Source organism: Amblyomma mixtum, chromosome 3 (assembly GCF_055824585.1).
Source record: "Amblyomma mixtum isolate Tamu chromosome 3, ASM5582458v1, whole genome shotgun sequence".
In the NCBI taxonomy this organism is placed as follows: Eukaryota; Metazoa; Arthropoda; class Arachnida; order Ixodida; family Ixodidae; genus Amblyomma; species Amblyomma mixtum.
In genome coordinates this window covers 205,359,399-205,379,623 of record NC_143014.1, presented here as the reverse complement: position 1 = coordinate 205,379,623, position 20,225 = coordinate 205,359,399, and the positions used below count along the sequence as shown (strand labels likewise).

The 20,225-nt window shown below is 45.8% G+C and overlaps 1 protein-coding gene across 1 annotated transcript in view; it reads right to left on the bottom strand.

Moving 5' to 3' along the window:
- Positions 1–8,467: 8,467 nt before the first annotated feature.
- Positions 8,468–20,225, bottom strand: part of Kua (Plasmanylethanolamine desaturase Kua) — a 227,193-nt gene continuing 215,435 nt past the window's right edge. The window contains exons 3-5 of the mRNA XM_089582526.1: positions 16,461–16,552; positions 9,241–9,459; positions 8,468–8,851 (exon numbers count right to left, since the gene is read on the bottom strand). Of these exons, the coding sequence (XP_089438652.1) occupies positions 8,594–8,851; positions 9,241–9,459; positions 16,461–16,552 (569 nt within the window). The 3' untranslated portion in view covers positions 8,468–8,593. The remainder of the gene's footprint in view (positions 8,852–9,240; positions 9,460–16,460; positions 16,553–20,225) is intronic.

Sequence of the window (20,225 nt, the reverse complement as noted above, 5' to 3'; positions counted from 1 at the left end):
GTATAGGTGGCTTGGTGAAGTGCTGACCAATAATGGCAACATGGGACACGAAGAAAAATTCAAAAGGAAAAAAAAATTAACCCCCAACATTGCTGGACCTTAGTGTACATCACACTAGTAGCATGGCAGAGAAAACATTCTAAAATTGTGCATTCAAAAGTTATCTGTAGGCAGGTTCTTTTACAGTCACTCTGTAACACAAACAATAAAATTTTGCAAAGTATGGTTTGTGTACGGCAAAAAAGCAGAGGGGCCATTAAATTTCCAGCAGCGTTCGCAACTGAACAGCTGGATCCTAGTGCAAACCAGAAAAATTTCCATCATGTAGCTGCCTAGTATAAGCAGTGTGACTAACATCTTGGTCATAAGGGACAAGATACTACTAGTTTTAGTATAAAAACTAGCTCCGCTCACAACCTGTCCTGCTTAAATAATCACTTTCTATGGATGAACTATACTTGTTACCTGAAAATGTAATAAGCCACTATAAGCAGCACGACGACTCATTTTTACAGGTATGGCACTTCAGCTTAGTTAATAACCACTGTGAAGGTACTCGTCGTGTTTGCAAGATTGATGCAATGTCTTGAATAATCACACTTTATGAAACACTTAAGAAATTTTTGCAGTAACTTAAATTACACAAATTGTAGAAAGAAACAATATTATTGTTTCTCACAAAGAGCACAATTTTTTTGTGCACTAGAAAACTGGCTGCACATGTTAACCACAAGTGCTCAAACACTCTGATAAGACTGCACCTACATGTAAAAATTGAGGACAGTTCCTCCTTAGTGCCGAATTAATAGCAATAATTAAGGTGACAACACTTCAAGAAGATGTGGACGGGATCTTTCAATGCACCTTGGACCACTGCAGCCGTTAATTTTGGACCATTAATTGATTCTTATCCTAAAGATCAGGACGTACAAAAGTGCAAAGTGTAGCAAAGCTAAGAACCAGCACTTTTCTATCAACTGCACCCCTTCGTACTGACAGCTTGGACCTCGGATTATGGAAAAGCTTACAGTACATGGAGCATATTGGCATTAACAGGTCTCTACATGCAACGAGCAGCTTAAGGTGACTATGGTCCAACTTGATTGAGCCAGTTAGCTGAGTGCACCACGCTGCATCAAAGTCAAGTTGAAGTAGTGACTACAGTAATAGAGTACTAAAAAAAGCCTGCGCCATGCAACCAGTACTGATAAAAGCTGAGTTTCTCCTAGCTCCAAGAATAACAGCTGTTGTTCACAATAAAGTGACAGAAACAGAATCTTTACTTGCATGTCCACAATGGCCGGTCCATTATATACACAACTGCAGAAAGCCACTGGGTGATAACCATGAAAATAAAATGTTGAGCACAAAACCCAGACAGCCAAAAGTTGCACTTAACATTCTATTACAGTGGAACCTCGATAATCTGAACTCACTGAAATTGATGGATGATTAGAACCAGCAATAATGTCCCACTAAAGTAGCGTGAATTTGAATGGTCAAAAGGAACCAGTAATGGGGACGCTGCATGATATGAAACAGAACAAAACTGCAGCTGCTGCAGGCTGCTGCTTGCATGCTCATGGCAGAAAAGCTCCCACACTTTTCGCCCTCTTCTAGGCTGAAGAAGTGACAGTGCATCGGCAACACACTCCGTGCAAACACTCACTTTTCTGCTCACATGGATTACACCGGGCACATTTCTAAGACTGCGCACTACCCAGCCATCTTGGGCTCTATTTTTTAATAATTCTTTCTGCGATTCATTTGATTCCCTACCATTTGCTGGCTCCATCCACCCCTGATACCAGAGGGGCGAAAGACATTGCAGGCTGAGCTGTCATTCAAGATGTCACAAGTTGGAGCTGCCAGTGACAGAAGGGCAAGACAATGAAGCAGAAAAAGCAGCTTTACAAACTGAGGCCCCAAAATAACATTCTCACTGGCGAGCAGACACTGGTAGAGAACTGAGGGGCTCATTACAACATACATATGAAGGAGGCCAACAGTCACCGAAACCAAGGAACGCATAGGCGAGGAGGTGAATATGACCATTTTCAGTTACAACAAGGGTTCTCAAACAGGACTTCACTGAACCCTTGGGTTCCTCAGCATTTTTTTGGTTCCTCGACAACTATTTCCATGCATGCCTTAACATCTACCGTTCCTTTACCCACTTTATTTTGGGACTAATCACATTGTAATTGTGTATAAACTGTTTCACTGAACAGAAAGTCATTATTGTTGAAATGGGGTCATTTTTCTGCAGGGCTGTATGTCCGCTGTACGCTCCTCTTTACATTATCCTGGCAGTAAAAAACAGAAGTCAAGACATACGAAGCTCCTGGCACTTTCTGAAAGCAGCTAGGGCTTCCTGAGGCTAAAAGGACTGAGAACTCCTGGCTTACAGCATACTGTGATGGGATGGTGGTGCTGATGCCATTTACCCAGGAGAAAGTTCACTGAACGGCTACCATTAAACTGTTAACCATGGTGGTGGATGCATTAACTACGGTGCTAAGCATCGGTGCTAAGCGTACCAGTAAGCTGTTATGCACAACTGCTTAAACTGCAAAGTGCTGACTGTGCACACGGTGCACCTTCCAATTGTCCTGTGCAGGTAATCACAGCTCGAGACGCCACATGTAACAGGACCACGTCCACATGTGAAAGCGTAGCAGATGCGGGGGAAGTATGTTGCACTCTATATACGGATGGTACAGAGGGCCTAAAAAAAGCACTAAGAAAAGCAAAACGCCTCGCATCGCTGGTATATCACTGATTAAGGCCCGGAGATCAAGCTACAAAAAAACCAAAAAACAGGCAGCCCTTTAGGCTCTAAGGATCCCAATATAGGCACTTAAGAACCCAAAACAGGCAACATGAGAGCAATACTTCTTATTGTTTGGCCGCAAACTGAAAAATTAACAGAAGTAAAACATTCAGATTCTTCATACTGCTACCTTTAAAGGAACAGTATTAGTTAGAGGTGTGCGAATATTCAAAGTTTTCGAATAGTGATTCAGGTATTTTTTTTTTATTTGATTTGCTGAATGAATCAAATAGTGCATGTTAAAATTATCCGAAACAAATCAAATCCCTTCTGAAATTTATGAACAGTTTTCAAATAACTGGTACGATGTTCGAATAGGGCACACGGCAGTTTATTTCAATGACAGTTTCAAAAACAGGGCCCACTCCAACGCTGCACAGCATGCTGCTGGTAAATGGTCTGCATGGAAAGGAGAGTTCATCACGGCGACGTGGTCCATTCGTGTGGGGGTACTCATAATGCTCATAGATATGGCATTCAAGATTACGGGAAGGCAAGTGCGCAAAAAGGACGATCACGAGAGAAGAGACAGGACGGGACGAGCGCAAACTTCAACTGATGTTTATTGGAAATTGAGGCAGGCTTACATATTATTCTTTTTCTTCAGTACAGGCTCAAATTGGTATTTAAGCACGAATCGCAAAAAAGCGACAAAAACACGCAAGGGGCAAATCATGGTAGGGAGCCTTCGAGAAAAAGCTTTTCACTATTTTACGCTAATAATGCTTTCCAGTTTTTAGACCTTAATCTAACCCCCCATCATGAACATGTTTGTTGGTGTTTCTATGCCCGCTTAAAAAAGCAACTCTTGCCCTATGAGTACGCCCACTCGAGAACTGTTAAAAGGGCTACTGCTATACAAATAATTGCAAATGCCCTAGGGAAATCCTGCACACATGCCATGCAGTCAAGCTTCGACCGGCAGATATCAAGGTTGAGGGAAGCTGGCTTCCCTGACGAAGTCCTAAAGGCAGTGGTTAAAACGATGGTAAAGAAGTTAAAGGCGCCCCCTGAACCAAAGACTGATACAGATAATGTTACAAATAGGCTAGTCGTAGTCCCCTATGCCCACAAGACTGCTCACAACTTGAAGAAAGTAGGGAATAAACACGGCGTCCGGCCGGTGTTTTCAGCGCCCTGTAAGCTCAGCCGCCTATGTGCTCGAATCTGCCAAACTTCCACCAAGAAGAAACGCAATGCCTACAGTGTAAAACACAAAAACTCTTATGTGGACTGGCAGACGGGCGTGGTGTATCAGATTCCCCCCTCATGTGGTAAGATATACGTAGGGCAGACTGGCCACTGCATCATCATCTGCTTGGCTGAACATAAAGGGTCAATTTGGGAACTAGATCAACGTCACCTGCCAAAACATTGCCTGGCTCACAAATGCAAGCCATTACTGAAAGAAACGAAGATCCTGCTCAAATGCAGAGATAAAACAGCACGAGAACTTGAAGCATATTACATTGATAAAAGAGGTGTAGACTGTATCAGTGATATGTCAACCAAAGTTTACGATAATGAAAAGTTTTCTCGAAGGCACCCTACCATGATTTGCCCCTTGCGTGTTTTTGTCGCTTTATTGCGATTGATGCTTAAATACCGATTTAGCCTGTACTGAAGAAAAAGAAGAAATATATAAGCTTGCCTTAATTTCCAATAAACATCAGTTGAAGTTTGCTCTCATCCTGCCCTGTATCTTCTCTCGTGATCGTCCTTTTCGCGCACTTACCTCCCCGTCATCATGAATCAACTCGCCCAGCAACGTATCCTACTGAATTACATTCAAAATTGGGCGACGCGACAGGATTCATCCATAATTAGCAAACCCTGCTGGTATATCCAATCTTAGAGGCCATGGATAAACTCTCATCCCTCTCATCAACTGGGATTAAGCACTAGTTTGTACACTGTTGTCATTAGCAGAAAAAATTATTTTTCCATGCATAAAACATGACGGTCGCATAGTTAATGTACTGAATTTGTGCTGCGTATATTGACAGCTACATCTTTAATTAAATGACTTATAGCGCTGCCACTAGAGCTTCGTTGCTGTGCATGAATATTCGTTTCGCACCAATATTTCACCTAGGAAGCGAATAATCACACAATATTTAACTTGTACTTGATTCGCTTCTTTGACAATTCGGATTTCAAGTCATCATCGTCATCAGCCTGACTACGCTCACTGCAGGGCAAAGGTCTCTCCCATGTCTCTCCAATTAACCCTGTCCTTTGCTATCTATGACTACCATATCCCAGCAAACTTCTTAATCTCATCCGCCCATCTAACTTTCTGCCGCCCCCTGCTATGCTTGCCTTCTCTTGGAATCCACTCCGTTGCCCCCAAGGGCCAGCGGTTATCTTGCCTTCACATTACACGCCCTGCCCAAGCCCATTACTTCCTCTTGATTTCGACTAGGGTGTCCCTAACTCATCTTTGTTCCCTCACCCACTCTGCCTGCTTCCAGTTTCTTAACGTTACACCTATCATTTTTCTTTCCATAACTCGCTGCATTGCTTAAGTACACTACTGTACATTATTTAAGATTTAAGTACACTATTTGTATTCAATTCAGTAGCAAACCTAGCCTACTCGCATTTCATTTGGTTTCAAAAAAGTACTATCCGCACACGCCTACTAACAAAAGATTACCCACGGCAAGGTAGAGTTGAGAGGCCAGCAGTGTCCTTTCTACTTGAAACTATGTTTATACCTGTAGTCCTCCTAAGAAAAAAAAAGAAAAAGAAAGAAAGGAGAAAAGAAATGCACGCACACGCACGCACACACACAAAACACAGCGTCTGCACACGCGCCTTGGCCAAGCATGAAATGTTCAAGACGTGGCGTTCCTTGACCAAGCACGAAATGTTCGAGACGTGGCGTTTTAATACATATTACTGATTTACCTTAGTGTGTCTCCAGTAATATACGCATGTTTGCTCCCGATTCTGTCACCTACCGCACTATTAATAACACCTCTCACCAAAGTGCTCTCCAGACCGATCTTAATAGTGTTCAAGAATGGTGTAGCAATTTGCCAATGACCCTTAATGCCAACAGATGGAAATGCCCGTACTTCCCCTGACGTCACAGCCTTTGTATCTTCCCTTACTCAATTACTGACATGCCTTTGCAACTTGTGCAATCTTGCAAGTATGTAGGTGTAACCCTATCTCGTGATCTACCTTGGTGCACACGTGACTAACATTATCTCAGCAGCTAACAAACCTTAGTCTTTCTAAAACGAAATTTACAGAATGCCCCGCTACATGTGAAATTACCTGCTTATACCCCCCTTGTTTGGATACATATCTCACAGAAGCATTAGAATGAATTCAAAATTGTGCTGTTAGATTTAGTCATGCCTCACACTCATATGACGTCAGTGTGTCATCTCTGAAATAAGAATCAGCCTTATCAACACTAGCATGTCGAGGTCACATTTCCAGCCATTCCCTTTATCACAAGTTCCTTTTTTCTATCCATATCTTATCGCATGAGCCATCAGCTACAAGTTGTGCACCCACGTGCCCGGACCATGACCTTCACTGCCTCCTTTTTCTTCCGAATCACCACAGACTGGATTGGCCTTCCCTACTACATCGCTGCTACCATCTGTCCATCTTCATTTTTACAACTTGAAGCTCACCATTTTGTTCAATAATTAATTACTACGATATTTACACTGTAGGACTTCAGGTTATAACCTGACCTGACCTAACCTGTAACCACAAAGCAGCACCTCTGGCGTCGCCTCAGCATCTCGAATGCTTTCTTGCAATGCACATGCACATGCTTTCGAGCACTGCAATACCACTCGGCAGTTGCCATTTCTACCCCACTCCCTCCTACCTGAGATGACTGGCTCACCACAAGCTCTCCACCAGCACAACATACCCTGACCAAATAAACACATCAAAACATCTTACGGGTAGCCCCTAGAGGGCGATCTTCTCATGTCTGCTGCTTTACCTCTGGGATTTTGTGCAGAGTTTTGTGGAGAGCCAGCAAAAAGACAGGCAAGTTCTAGAATGCTGCATTTTGGCACTTATACACATACTTCCAGGCCCTAGTGGAGACGAAGTAAGGTTACAAAGCACATTTTGTGAGCCATGAAGTACATAGCCAAGAGACTGGGTGAGAAGGAATGGAATGTTCGGGTTGAACCAGTCTTCACTACTGCTCAAGGGCGTCAGATCCCGGACCTGGTCCTCGCAAGGGAGGGCCACTTAGTGCTTCCTCTAATTAGAACCCTGCTTCATTTAATCTGATTGCAGACCCCCTGGAGTTCGGATTTACCAGGTTCCACTGTACAGAGTTAAAGTGCTGGGTGTTTGCAGTAAGGCATTCACAGAGATAGGGAGATCAGCAGAAAAAGACAATTCTGGTTCCTGGCTTCAATGCCGGCTGCCACTTTTTTGGCTCACAGTTTCAGTGTAGCCTTCAACATTCTCTGGTGCTTCCTCTTCATATAAGTGGAATGCGGCAGCTCAGCCCAGATGGGTTCCAAAACTCTTAACTACAACCCATACCCTACCTGCAGCAATTATAAAAATGCATGTTCACGCGTCTGCAATTCAGTTATGTCTGGTTTGGTTTATGGAGGTTTAACGTCCCAAAGCGACTCAGGCTATGAGGGATGCTGTAGTAAAGGGCTCCGGAAATTTCGACCACCTGCGGTTCTTTTATGTGCACTCACATTGCACAGCGCACAGGCCTCTAGAATTTCACCTCCCTCGGAATTCGACCACTATGGACGCAATCGAACCCGCGTCTTTCGAGTCAGCAGCCAAGCGCCATAACCACTGAGCCACCGCGGCAGCCGCAATTCAGTTATGCATGCAAACTGTAGGAAAATATTGACAGTTGTTTCCTCTAATTACAACCCTGCTTCATTTAATCTGATTGCAGACCCCCTGGAGTTCGGATTTACCAGGTTCCACTGTACAGAGTTAAAGTGCTGGCTGTTTGCAGTAAGGCATTCGCAGAGATGGAGAGATCAGCAGAAAAAGACAATTCTGGTTCCCGTTAATGAGAATTTTACATGGTTCACAGAAAAATTACCCATGTACAAACAAACCAAAATTTACTACTTCAAATCATCAGCAAATAACAATAATGGCAGCTAAACCATTATTCCATAACATGGAACCTTTTACAGGCATAAAATCTAGATAGGAGTGGTTATTTTAACGAAGATTAGCCTTCCAAAATATGCTAATAAAAAGTTCAAAACTGCTATGCACTCCTTCCATAATCGTACTTAGAGTCCTTTTTAGTTGGCTCTGTGTTGGCTCTGTAAACCTCAGCCTACTTCAATCAAATCCCTTACAAGGTCCATAAGAGGTCACTCGGGGTGATGGTGCAAATGCCAATAGCAAGCTTAAAGGAAGACCTCAAGCTGACATGTTGCATGTTAAAGGCCAGTGTTTGTGCACTGCATTCAAGTATTGGCAAAAACGGCAGTGGCTGCCAGTATGACCCTTGCATCCTGTTTTACCATGTGTTCGCACGCCTACGGTCTCTCCCCAGGATAACACATTTAGCAGCTGCTAAAAACTGCCAACGAAGACTCCCCAAGCATCGACTAGACCTTGCACTAGAAACAAATGTCCAGGAGCCACTCAGAGGCCTGGGGACCTTTTACATGCCTCTTTGAGTCCAGAGTCAAGCTAGCAGCATGTGCAATGCTGGGGGCAGTGGACACAGACAGCCACCGTCCTGGAAGAGGTCAGCAGCAGAAATGTGAATGGTCACTTTTTGAGCGCCCACTGGAGGTCATCCGAGCGTGGCCGGCAACCTGTGAGGGCAGAAATGACTGCTTCCAAGGCTGGCCAGAAGCGCAGTTTCTCCAGTGGGTAGTTGAGCCAGCCAGTGGTGATGCAAAAGTAAGTCTCATGGGGTGCAACATGGTGGATTCGGTGGTGCTGTCGAGGCAGCACTACATGCCACTCCTGTAGCAGTGTCACCCATCGTGGCAGTCCAAAGTATGTATGCGACCACTTGTGAATCTGGAAGACAGAGTGTGACCAGCAATCAACAAAGCCCTCATGTGGCACATGAGATGTGGCTGCCTGAACAAGGATTAGTCGAAGTGAATTATGCTCTTGAGATCGGCAACCTAATAAACTAGAACAAGAGAAAGCACACTTTCTGTGTAGGCAACAGACACTGCCATTTTATCTTTGCATGGGCATGGCGTGTACACCAAGAGAAACTAATCACAACTGCTAAGACCTTGTAACAGCAGAAGAACATGAAAAGCAGTAACGTGAAAAATGTCAGGTGAACGATCAGTGTCACAGGGCTGCTGAAAGTGCAACTGCAGCGAAGCTCACAAGCAACTAGCTGTCTCACATCTCAATGGACAATTCAACCGCACCGTGAGGGAACTACATACCTGGTTGGTAAATGCCACAAACAGGGCGAGAAGGAAGAGGAAGCAGTTCCAGTGGTATGTGGCTAGAATGGCCTGCGGAGGCTTGGAAGCAAAGCCCCAAGCCATGCTGGCCAGCACTGGAATCGGCACCATGAAATTGTCCCCATTGGTCTCGATGAAGTCATGCCGCGTGATTGATGTTGGGTCAATGTGATGCTCCCGGAAAGGACGGATGAATGCCTGCAGTAGCATAAAGGGCAAGGATTTTAGTTAACGAGGCTGCATTGCTTACACTGCAAGTGTACTTAGCTGCTATGTTAATCATGATTTACTCATAGACAGTTTCAGAAACCTCACAATTAATTTTGAAACTGACCATAGCACAAAGTCAACCATTACACATGCACTTACCGAGAAACACTCTCACAGTGACATAAAGAGCACAGTGCGCACATATTAACATGAACTTGAATATATACACTTGGCCAATTTTTTAACAGTAACACGCGACCATCGACCACCCAGCTTGTCAGCACCTTATCATGACAGAGGAGTGGTGAAACAAGTGAGAATATGCGCATTTGTAATACTCGATGGAGGCAAAATTCTAGAAGCCCATGTACTGTGCGATGTCAGTGCATGTTAAAGAACCCCAGGTGGTCGAAATTTCCGGAGCCCTTCACTACGGCGTCCCTCATAGCCTTAGTCGCTTTGGGACGTTAAACCCCACAAAACCAACCAACCAACTTCTTTTACTGCTCCGCGCCGTGATAAGGCACTCACAAGCCGGCTGGTCGATGGTTGCACGATTCTGTTAGAAAATTTGCGACATGTACATGCCTACACAGCCCTTTTGCAAATGTTTTATGGGTATGTGCAATGCAAATCTATATAATTTCAATACACCAGTAAGGTTACAATGCTCACTACCATGAAAATTACACCCTGATAAATGTGCAATTGCCCACCCTGCTAAGGTCTTGTAAAAGATCTCAGTATCAATAAATAAATAAAATAAAAAAGAATGCTGTGTCATATTAAAAGTTTTTTTAATATGACACAGCAACATTTTATTTCAGTATTCCTTTATGAAGTGCTTTTTTGGCAGAACTAATTCTTACACTTATTTGCAAAGGGCAGCCAAGCCCTTTGGAGTAGCCACAGCTCTCCCAAGGACTCCTTTTGTGAGGAATAAGACCATACTTCATGAGTTTTAACAGTTCTCTACTCACTTGTTCAAAAATTTATCCATGCATTACAGATTGTAAGGTAACATGAAAAGAACACTGCCCTGCAAATGCTTTTGAAATAACAAACTATTAATAAAGGTACAGGAGGATGATTTCTGCCTCCATTTGTACACTCACACCGGCAACATGAATGGCATACTGACTGCGATATATGAATGCTGTGATGTGGTGCATGGCCACAGGACAATAAAAATGCCTCAAATGCCAGTTATTTACATCACAATCCCCCTCCCTCCTATTTACTGCAGTCTGTAACTACGTTACAAGAAGTCAACATCACCATGACATACAAGTCTGGATGACAGACTCTGGCACTAACTGCCTCTCACAAGCTCATCTCAACCCACTGCTGAAATGACATGACAATGCCTTTCTGGAGCCTATCAGTGCCAGTACTTTTGTGTAGGGACCGCAGCCTGACCCTAGGCTAAAAGGCTTGTGCACCGGTGTGGCCAAAATTATATGGAGCATGCTTCAACACTTGAGCTTTTCTTACGCGTTACACAACGAAACCATGCTGCTTTCTTGGGCTTACGCCCAAGCGCACCAGCAGCATTTACTAGCATATGTTTCAAGCATCTCGTAATTGTTACTAGGTAACACGTGAGAGAAATTTGATTGCCGAAGTGTGCTCTATATTATGGCCACGACTGTGCCTAGAAGGCAAGACTGGAAGGCAAAATGACATCATTATGAAGAACTTCACACCTAATAAGGCTCACCCATCCTCTTGTTCTCCGCACAAGGGAAGAAATTCAACAAGCTTCTCATCGCGACCCAACCACAGGATACCTCAGTTTCGTGCACACACTCCAAAGAATTCCAATCTTACCAACAAAGAAACATTGGGGAGCTTCCTTTGCTCATTTTGTCACCTCTGCTTTGTCTAAGGTGCACACGCAGAGGGATGATGCTGTCAAATGCGAGGCTGTGGCATACCCTGGCAAAGCAACCGTTACACACAAGATGAAAAAGGGAACAATCACAGGTACACTGTGGCCATCACGCTATATCAAGACGAGGAAAACGGGAAAACTGATTTGCAGACAAGGGCTCAACAATTTGAGAAGGAAAAAAAAAGTAACACGTGCAGATGTGGTACTCAAAAGTGTCGGGTATTACACTGTAAGTGCGCTAAGGAAAAAGATAGATAAAAGCAGGGTTTTGAATTTATTTGGATTGAGCTCAGTTACAATCAGTGTTGTAGGTGTTACCGAAAAAAAGTAACTAAATATGTTACTCGTTACGCTAAAAAAAAGAACACATTACCGCCATACGTTACCTACAAAAAAAGGTAACGCGTTACCGTTACTGAAAAAAAGTATCGCACATTATTTTGCCGTTACTCCATGGCCATAAATTTTAATCTGAGTTAATCATAATAAATAATCCATGGCCATAATTTTAATGGGTCATCACTGTAAGAACTCAAGATAAAAATTTTACAAAGCTCATATTGGGTTGGGTTATTGGGGTTTAACGTCCCGAAGCAACTCAGGCTATGAGGAACGCCGTAGTGAAGGTCTCCGGAAATTTCGACCACCTGGGGTTCTTTAATGTGCACTGACATCGCACAGTACACGGGCCTCTAGAATTTCGCCTTCATCGAAATTCAGCCGCCGCGGCCGGGATCAAACCCGCGTCTTTCGGGCCAGCAGCCGAGCGCCGTAACCACTAAGCCACCGCAGCGGGGCAAAGCTCATATTTCACATAATTCCACCTTCACTAAGAAAACATAGCTGAACTCAACAAATTTACAGTAATTCTGGTGTGCGTCTACTTACGAAATTATGCGGAAATTGTTTAGCAATAAAGAAATGCTTAAATGGCATAGTTCCAGAAAAAATATATTTGCGCACATAACCATTTTTTTTTCGCTTGAACCTACATAATTACCGTATATACTCGTGTAAGGGCCGCACGCCCAACTTGGCCGCCGGCAATTCGAAAAAAAAAAAAAAGTGAGCCTTCGACCACAAGCGCGTCTTCCCACGCACCGTGCTCCGCCTGGAACCCCGCACACGCGGTCCGTCATCAACGCTAGCTCGCTCGGCGTTCACACCAGAAAGGATTGACAAAACGTTATGCTGTGCAAAAGCCAGGATGGGGTGCAGGCATGTTAGGTGTGCCTCACCGTGCATGAAAACGCGAGTGGGGCGTTTTTTTTTGGCAGTGACACGCCGCTGCAAGCCGCCATAAGCGCCGCTCCTTAGGTTGATCTTAACTTAGGATCACGTGAAATTTGCCAGTAAAGTAATAAAGTGCTCAATCAACCACTAGCAACCTGTCTTACTGCCGGTGGTAATCGCGCAGATCGCGCGGGTACAATCCACACCTTTAATGCATTGTGTATTCGAAGGATTCATCACGCCTGCGTTAATTTGTCATAAAAATGGGTATCACCGCTCAAAAACCGGACGCGTAATCGGGGCTGCGCTGAGCAGAAATTTTTAGCGGAAAAATGCCGGTTCCATATGCAAGGGCCGCACCCCGTGAGAACCGCGGAAAAAAAGTGCGGCCCTTACACGAGTATATACGGTATTGCAAAAATGTGAGTGTTTATGTCAGGGTGTTCAAGGTCAGCCTAGCTCGCTTAGGAGTTGTATGTGTGAGTGGTTTGGGGGTGAAGACAACTGTGTGAATGCGTGTTCCTGCTTTGTTTTAGTTGAGGCATCATCAAGGACAGGTGTTTTCGTGCCTGCATGTGAGCCGCAGCAAGGGTCGTCGAGAGCACCCGTAGGTTTTGTTTATTTGCAGCATCATTTTCGGCGCTTTTTTTTTCTGAAAAAGAGGCGGAGGTGCACAACTGAAATAAAAAGTAACTAGTAACGTGACACCTCACGTTACCGAAAAATGTTAACGTAAGTATGTTACCCGTTACAGTTCCGAAATGATAACGAGAACGTTACTAAGTTACTGAAAAAAGTGGCGTGTTACCGGTAACACCGTTACTTGTAATGCGTTACCAACAACACTGGTTACAATTGCCTCAGGCAGCCCATTCCACTGTTCAATGGCATTTGGCAGGAAGGGGTATATTCCGCCTAACACTGAACTTAACTTCCCTTAAGTCTATTAAAGAGGGCTTCAAGGACACGGAATTTACAGGAAGTGGGACTAATGGCGACAAGGAAGGAGGATTTCTCCAAGTGGCTGACCGACAACAATTAGAGCAGGAGCCTTCTCTGGTTCCTGTACAAAAATACCTTGCATGATTTCCTATAATATACTCAAATTATGCCTTTTTGGCATGTGTGCGAAGTATAAAAAAAGGTGAGAAAGGCATTACTGAAATCACTTAATCTGCGCACAAAGGAAAGCATCACGGCACAACTACTGATTTCGAGGTACAATCCACGCTTTCGGCCTAACACTAGCCCAGCCAAACATGGGAACCCCGTCTTCCCGGCATTCCCGCACTGGATGCAGTGCTCTTTATGAAACTCACGTAGACGGTGGCGCCAACTTTCCCTTAGCTAATAATTAGGAACTATATGGTTCCCAAGGCACGAAATCATACGCTATGCTACCTGCTCACTTTTTGACAGCCAAGGAAAAAGAGCAAGGGTACAAGCTTACGGTAGCCAGCCTACACTGGTAGCCGGGGAGCAGGGGCCAGCGCCGGGGGCCACTGCTCGACTGCAAGCCCGCTTCGGCTGCCCCTGCGCTTGCTGGGTTACTTTTGGCAAAGACGGTACGTACTGTCACAAACTAAACACCTGCACGATGCACACGCATGTCTGTTATCTAAGCTCATTGGCTCTTTTCTATCCAATATGGATGCTCTATGGTCATTAAACATACGTGAAACGTTCTTTTTTTCTCCCTGCCTCTGAACTGCCAGTAGTGTAAAAATACCAGATGAGTACACGCGAGGCTTCACACCTCCTGCACCTTTGGCGGAACTTGACCCTACGTCGTGCCCCCTCCGCTCTTCCGTCATCATCATCAGCAGCCCGGTTACATTCATTGCAAAGGCATCTCCTGGAGTTCCTTGACTGGCCCTGTCATGCGCCAGCTGCGGCCGCCCTATCCTTCGCTCTGTCCAATGATAACTACCTTCTCTCCCGTCCTCCCACCAAGGCACAAACCCTGGCACTGTCCGTAGCCTGGTTTTCCCGCCAAACTCTACCCCCTGGCGGCTGAGCTTGCCACATTTTGAAGCGCGAAGTTGGGGTGATATTAGGGGTTATATTTCGCACCATGGTTACGAATACAGTACGACGCGGTCTCAAGCGAACCGACAAAAGAAAAAAACCAATTCTAGCTTCATATTTGCGCAAAAAGCAAATAAGGAGAGCGTGTCTACACGGAAGCTTCTTCCTCGCTGCGCGCACCAGATGCGGAGCCAGCGCAGAACTGAGAAGCGGGCTCAGAGATGAGCGGCACGGGCACGCGTGTGATGTGCACGCACCATCGCGTAGCAGGTCATTCACGGTCAAGGCAGGGAAGATCGTTCACGGAACGTGAATGAGAGGAGGCCTTCAGGCGGAAGAAGGCGGCCCCCCAGAGGATTCGTCGGTCGCATCTTACCCCACAGTCCATCGGCCAATACGGCGTCCAGCACAGAGGCGAGAACAGGACTTTGCAGGATGAACAGGGGGGAGGGAGAAAGCTGTATAAGCAGATTTCTCCCCCCCCCCCCCCCCCAATCACCCCTCCCCTCCATGGTCGCTTAGATAGTGTCAATAAAAGTTCCGTTTGGAACCAAAACCGACAATATAGCTTTATTCTTTGCTTTCATGCCATTTCAGTTCTGTTATTCAGTCATAACTAAAAAAAGGAAGAAAATAAACAAGCCAGAACGTGTCTTACGTTTATCATATGATGCGAGCATTGTATAAAACAGTTTGAGAGGTTCCGCCAATCAACTCGCTCGTCGTTAAGCCGCAAAACACTTACTGCAGAAAGGTGCATGCATAGGTGGCGAAAGATATACAATATTTACGCCATTTTACATCTCAGTAAGGTACTTATTATGCGAAACCTGCATCTCTGACCATTTTAAAAGGCTACAGAATAACACTGATGCCAGAATGGTTTTATATTTGGCTTCGTATAATCTCAAATGACTACAGGCCACTTTCGGTCGCAAATAAAATAACGGAAAGTTTGGCTACAGTTGACTATGCATATACATATATTAGCGCAAGACAACAGACTAGAAGACGAGCCGAGCGTTAACTTTCAACTGAAGATTCATTCACACAGAATAGAAATATATAAGGTGTTTCAGCTAAGACTACACAATTTACACTGCGCGTATGGTCACCGTGTTTTTCAAATTCTAAAAACTGATATGGAGATTACTTATGGTGAACTACACACCTCTCAATAATTAAGGAGCCTAACAGTAATAGTTTAAAAGTTGACTATTCAATATTAGTCAACCAGTCTGCTAGTTAGCACTTCTTAGCTTATTCTGATGTACTACACCACTGACAATGCTATACCAAAAAAGTGCCTTTCTCTAGATCAAAAAGGCTATTTTTAAATATTCTGTAGTCTTAGGTGAAACACCCTCTACACACGTGATATGATTAAGAATCAGGCCATGCTCACAAGATGTTGTCCAATATCGCAATCTCGCACTCATGTAGTGCAACAGAAGTAGTGTAAACGCACGTGGAGCCAGCCTTGCGAGTGAAGAAAGCTTTTATACAATCTCACTGACAGTTTGATTCATGTGCAAGAAGATAGCTTCACTGTCTTCAATATTACTCTACTGTTGAAAATTAGCGGTCGTGCAGTTTTTTAGACTGCTGTATTTGTTGTCTTGCGCTACTATGTATGAGCTCAATAAAGCCAGCACCGAGAACAATACAAAGCAGTGGGAACACAATGATGAAAAGTCTTTGCTCCATTAGTAGTGACACATGAGCGTTCTGCGGTACCCTCCAGGATAACCGGTTGAGCACGGCGCTTCAGCGCGCAGTCGAGAGGTATGACTGTCACGCAGCTTCGCCGAAGGAAGGCAGGAAGTGTACGCACCTTTCCAATGACTGGCAGCTCCACACTTCCCCAGGTGTCGGCCGCCCAGTGGACAAGGCCACTTAGAAAATCCGCTGTCACCACTCCGCATACTGCACAAAAGAAAGCAATGCCCCACTGTCGAAAATATCCCAAAATAAGAACTGCATGAGCATATAAATTAAAAAGAAACAACTGAAATAAAAGCAGATCCTTTTGGTCCTGGTGATTCCCCCCTGACCTCTCCAGGTGGCTTTGGCTCGCCCCTTTCCCATTAGACACGGTCACTGCGCACTGCCTCTCAGCACAAGCAACGTGCGGTGGCCAACGGCAAAGGCAGTGCTGTATCTGTGGTACACTTTACCCTCGCGTGTGCCTTGACTTTCTACAAGCCACACCCGGGGTGATCTCCGTCATTTGGCGATGATAAGTGAAGACAACTACACAGCTTTTAGTATCTGGTGTGTCAGTGTGCTCCACAGAAATCATGCAAACGCAGGTCCTCCCTCTGCATTTTAAACACTGCCGTGCCTGGAACCACGCTTCGCCACGCAGACGGCAACAAAGTCGACAACGAAGTCAAAGCACATTAAACAAATTCCTCTGAGAGTGCCAAGGGGTACCCGAAGCATATGTTACCTCAACTGCCCGAGGAGTAATATCCTTGTTGCTGAGGACTTAATTATTCCCACTCAACTATAAAAGCTGCATATTTGTGCACAGCGAGTGGAGACCTTACGATGCAAGCACTACGCCACGAGCGCAGTCGGCCAAAAGAGACCGAAACCTCTTGAACGAGGTTACCCCTAACATTACTATAGTCGGATACAACTCAAGAATGAATAGGCGAATGCACATCAAAAGCCCTCCAGCCAATGGCGTCGACCAGTTCACATAGTATCGCGGTTAATCCCCTGGGACATGGTAGCGTGAAATCGCAGGGGCTTTCAGGTAAAAGGGGATAAGCCACGGATTAAGGGATTATCCGCATCCTCACGACAATTGGTTGATGCCAGCGGAGGGCCTCCTTTGAGGAGCATTTGGCGCTACACTCTTGAGTTGTATGCAACTCAAGAATAATGCGATAAATGCCCCACAAAGGAGTCCCTCCAGGGCAAGGCGTTGCTGATTGTCATGACGTCGTGGCTTATCTCCTTGCACCCGACAGCCCCCATCGACGGCACGCTAGAAGGTACAAGAGGATCAACCACGACATCATGACAGTCGGTGGATACCATTGGCTGGATGGCCTCTTTTGAGGGGCAATTTCCGCTGCGTTCCTGAGTTGTACACAAGCCACTTGATTGCGCGCACAGGGCAAGTTCAAGTGGCTGTGACCTCAGTGCCGCCAGTCCCTGCACACAGTGTCCGCTTCTGGAAGCGGCGTGTTAGTTTTCAAGCTTCGATAAATCCCTCATCTAGCATATCGAGCCTAATCAAATCCTGCACATTTATCGATTGCTGTTAGCAGCCAGTCATGATGTAACTTGTTTCAGAGTATGTGGACGATCATGTCGCAACCGAAAGGCTCCCCACAAAAGGTAAGGGTCCGCCGCGGTGTCTCAGTGGTTATGGTGCTTGGCTGCTGACCCGAAAGACGCGGGTTCGATCCCGGCCATGGCAGTCGAATTTCTATGGAGACGAAATTCTAGACGCTCGTGTTCTGTGCAATGTCAGTGCACATTAAAGAACCCCAGGCGGTCGAAATTTTCGGCGCCCTTCACTCAGGCGTCCCTCATAGCCCCAGTCGCTTTGGGACCTTAAACTCCTTAAACCACACAAAAGGTAATGTCGTTGGTTCAGGGGCCACATCTCACAATTTGTTCCCGGTTCATTTCTTCTTTTGTTTCAATATTCGCCACCATTTTGCAGCGTCACCTGAAGGAGTGTAACCTGTCACTCCTTCACTCATGTCACGAGCTATGAAAGCAGCAATCGCTTCAGAAGAACAAAGCCTCGAATTGAGAAAAAAAAGTGACCGCTGCAGAAATTTTGAAGGAGCCAGAGGGCTTCGGATTTTGTAGTCCACGTGAGGACGGCAGTGATGGGAGTACCATTGAACTGCCGCAGAAGCCAGAACGTGACCGTTTGTGGAGACGCGTGTGCGCGGTTTTCATGCTGACAGTGGCTTGCTACGGGCACGAATGTTGTTACTGCCCTTCCATATGTACCTTCACAAAGGAATGGTTCTAAATAGGTGATGGCCACCTGTGAGGAAAAGGCGCTATGCTATTAGACCAAACTTGATGAGGCAATGGAGGCTCTTACTCTGCGTCTGGCATGTCTCTAAAGCACAGAGCGAAGGCTGGTTCACATGCAAGCGATTGAGCAGCACGTCACGGCGAAAAATTTCCATCTTGTTGGAACTTCGTCGCTATGGCCGTTCGGGCCGCCGGACGACTCGAAACAGGTTTTCGCGCCGCGGCCGCAGATATCGCGAGCATTTTCGATTTTTGCATGTGAAACAGGCTTAAACAGGCAGGAATTAAGTGGAGACTCTGCCATGCCGCAGTGCATTCGGCAGGCGCGATAATGCTGCACTGCGCCCATTATGCGCACCCGGCGCTCAGTGTTGCATTGTCACCTCTCCCATTTACTCGCCGACGCGGGTTTGTGCACGCTTTCCTCCTTTCGCTATCATCCTTGCAGAAATAACTAAGCCACACCGATGCCCCAACCGTCGACACTGCCGCAAAACGAACAGCTGCGGCCACGGCCGGTCTCGAGGAAAGCGCGTACAGTCCGGCCGTGCTGTGCAGACCAGCGGCGCGGCGTTCTACCAACGCTAAAGCAAATCCAAGCGTCAACTATCAGGTTGCCCACAAAGCTTCCTCGATGTAGCAAAACTGATCCCCTCTTTGTCAGCGGTGTCGGCTCTCCTGTCTATCTTACTCCGTGGTCTAAAGTAACAGAGCAATGCCTCAGAACACACAACTGCATACTTAATCCAAGGATTTCATTTTGTCACAGGCTCGGTTAAACAGGGATTTTTTTTGTAATTAGGCATACATTTATCGTTTTTTTTTTTTTCAGTTAAAACTGAAAACTCCAACCCCCATACATAATGGATGGATGCACAAAAATTAAAAGTAGCAGTGCCACACGCCTCCGGTTACAAAGGTGACTCTTTCAACGAACGATGACGGGCAGATATGATGCGATAATCTGTGGGAAGGCGGTTTTAGTTGTTTTGCGGCAAATGGACGCTGAAACACCGGACAGCTTTGGCACGTGGCCAGAAAACATGAAGCGAGTGGTGGGTGCGACGAAATATGCAGGATGTTGGCACTATATAGGAGGTATTCACATGACGTCATCCGCAAGGGGCGCTAGCGGCCGGCGCGGCATTCGCCATGTTGGTGGTCGCGCGCGCGGCCGCCGCAGCCAGCCGCAGCGTTTGAATAGCTGGTGATGGGTGAAATGTGAGTGTATTTCGCGTCTCGCCGCACGTAATTTCTGTCCGACCCGTGCCGCCGCGTGACAGAGTGAATACTTCGTGAACTGTGCGAAGCAGAAACGAGCGGGCACGCTCAGAAGGTTCTACTTTGTGAAAAGGTCGACCCCCCCCCCCCCCCCCCCCCCCCCCCCCCCCCGTAGGAATGCGGAGGCACCGGCATGGTGTGCGACGTATACAAGACTGCCGCCGCGCGTTGAATTCACCGGTATCGAGGCCCACCTTGTGCACGGCTTAAGTTTGCTGGCGGGCCAAGGAATTAAAGGATATAAACCTATGAGAGGGTGCAATTACTTGACAAGCGGGTGAGTCTAAGAGCCGTGCTGTGGGTG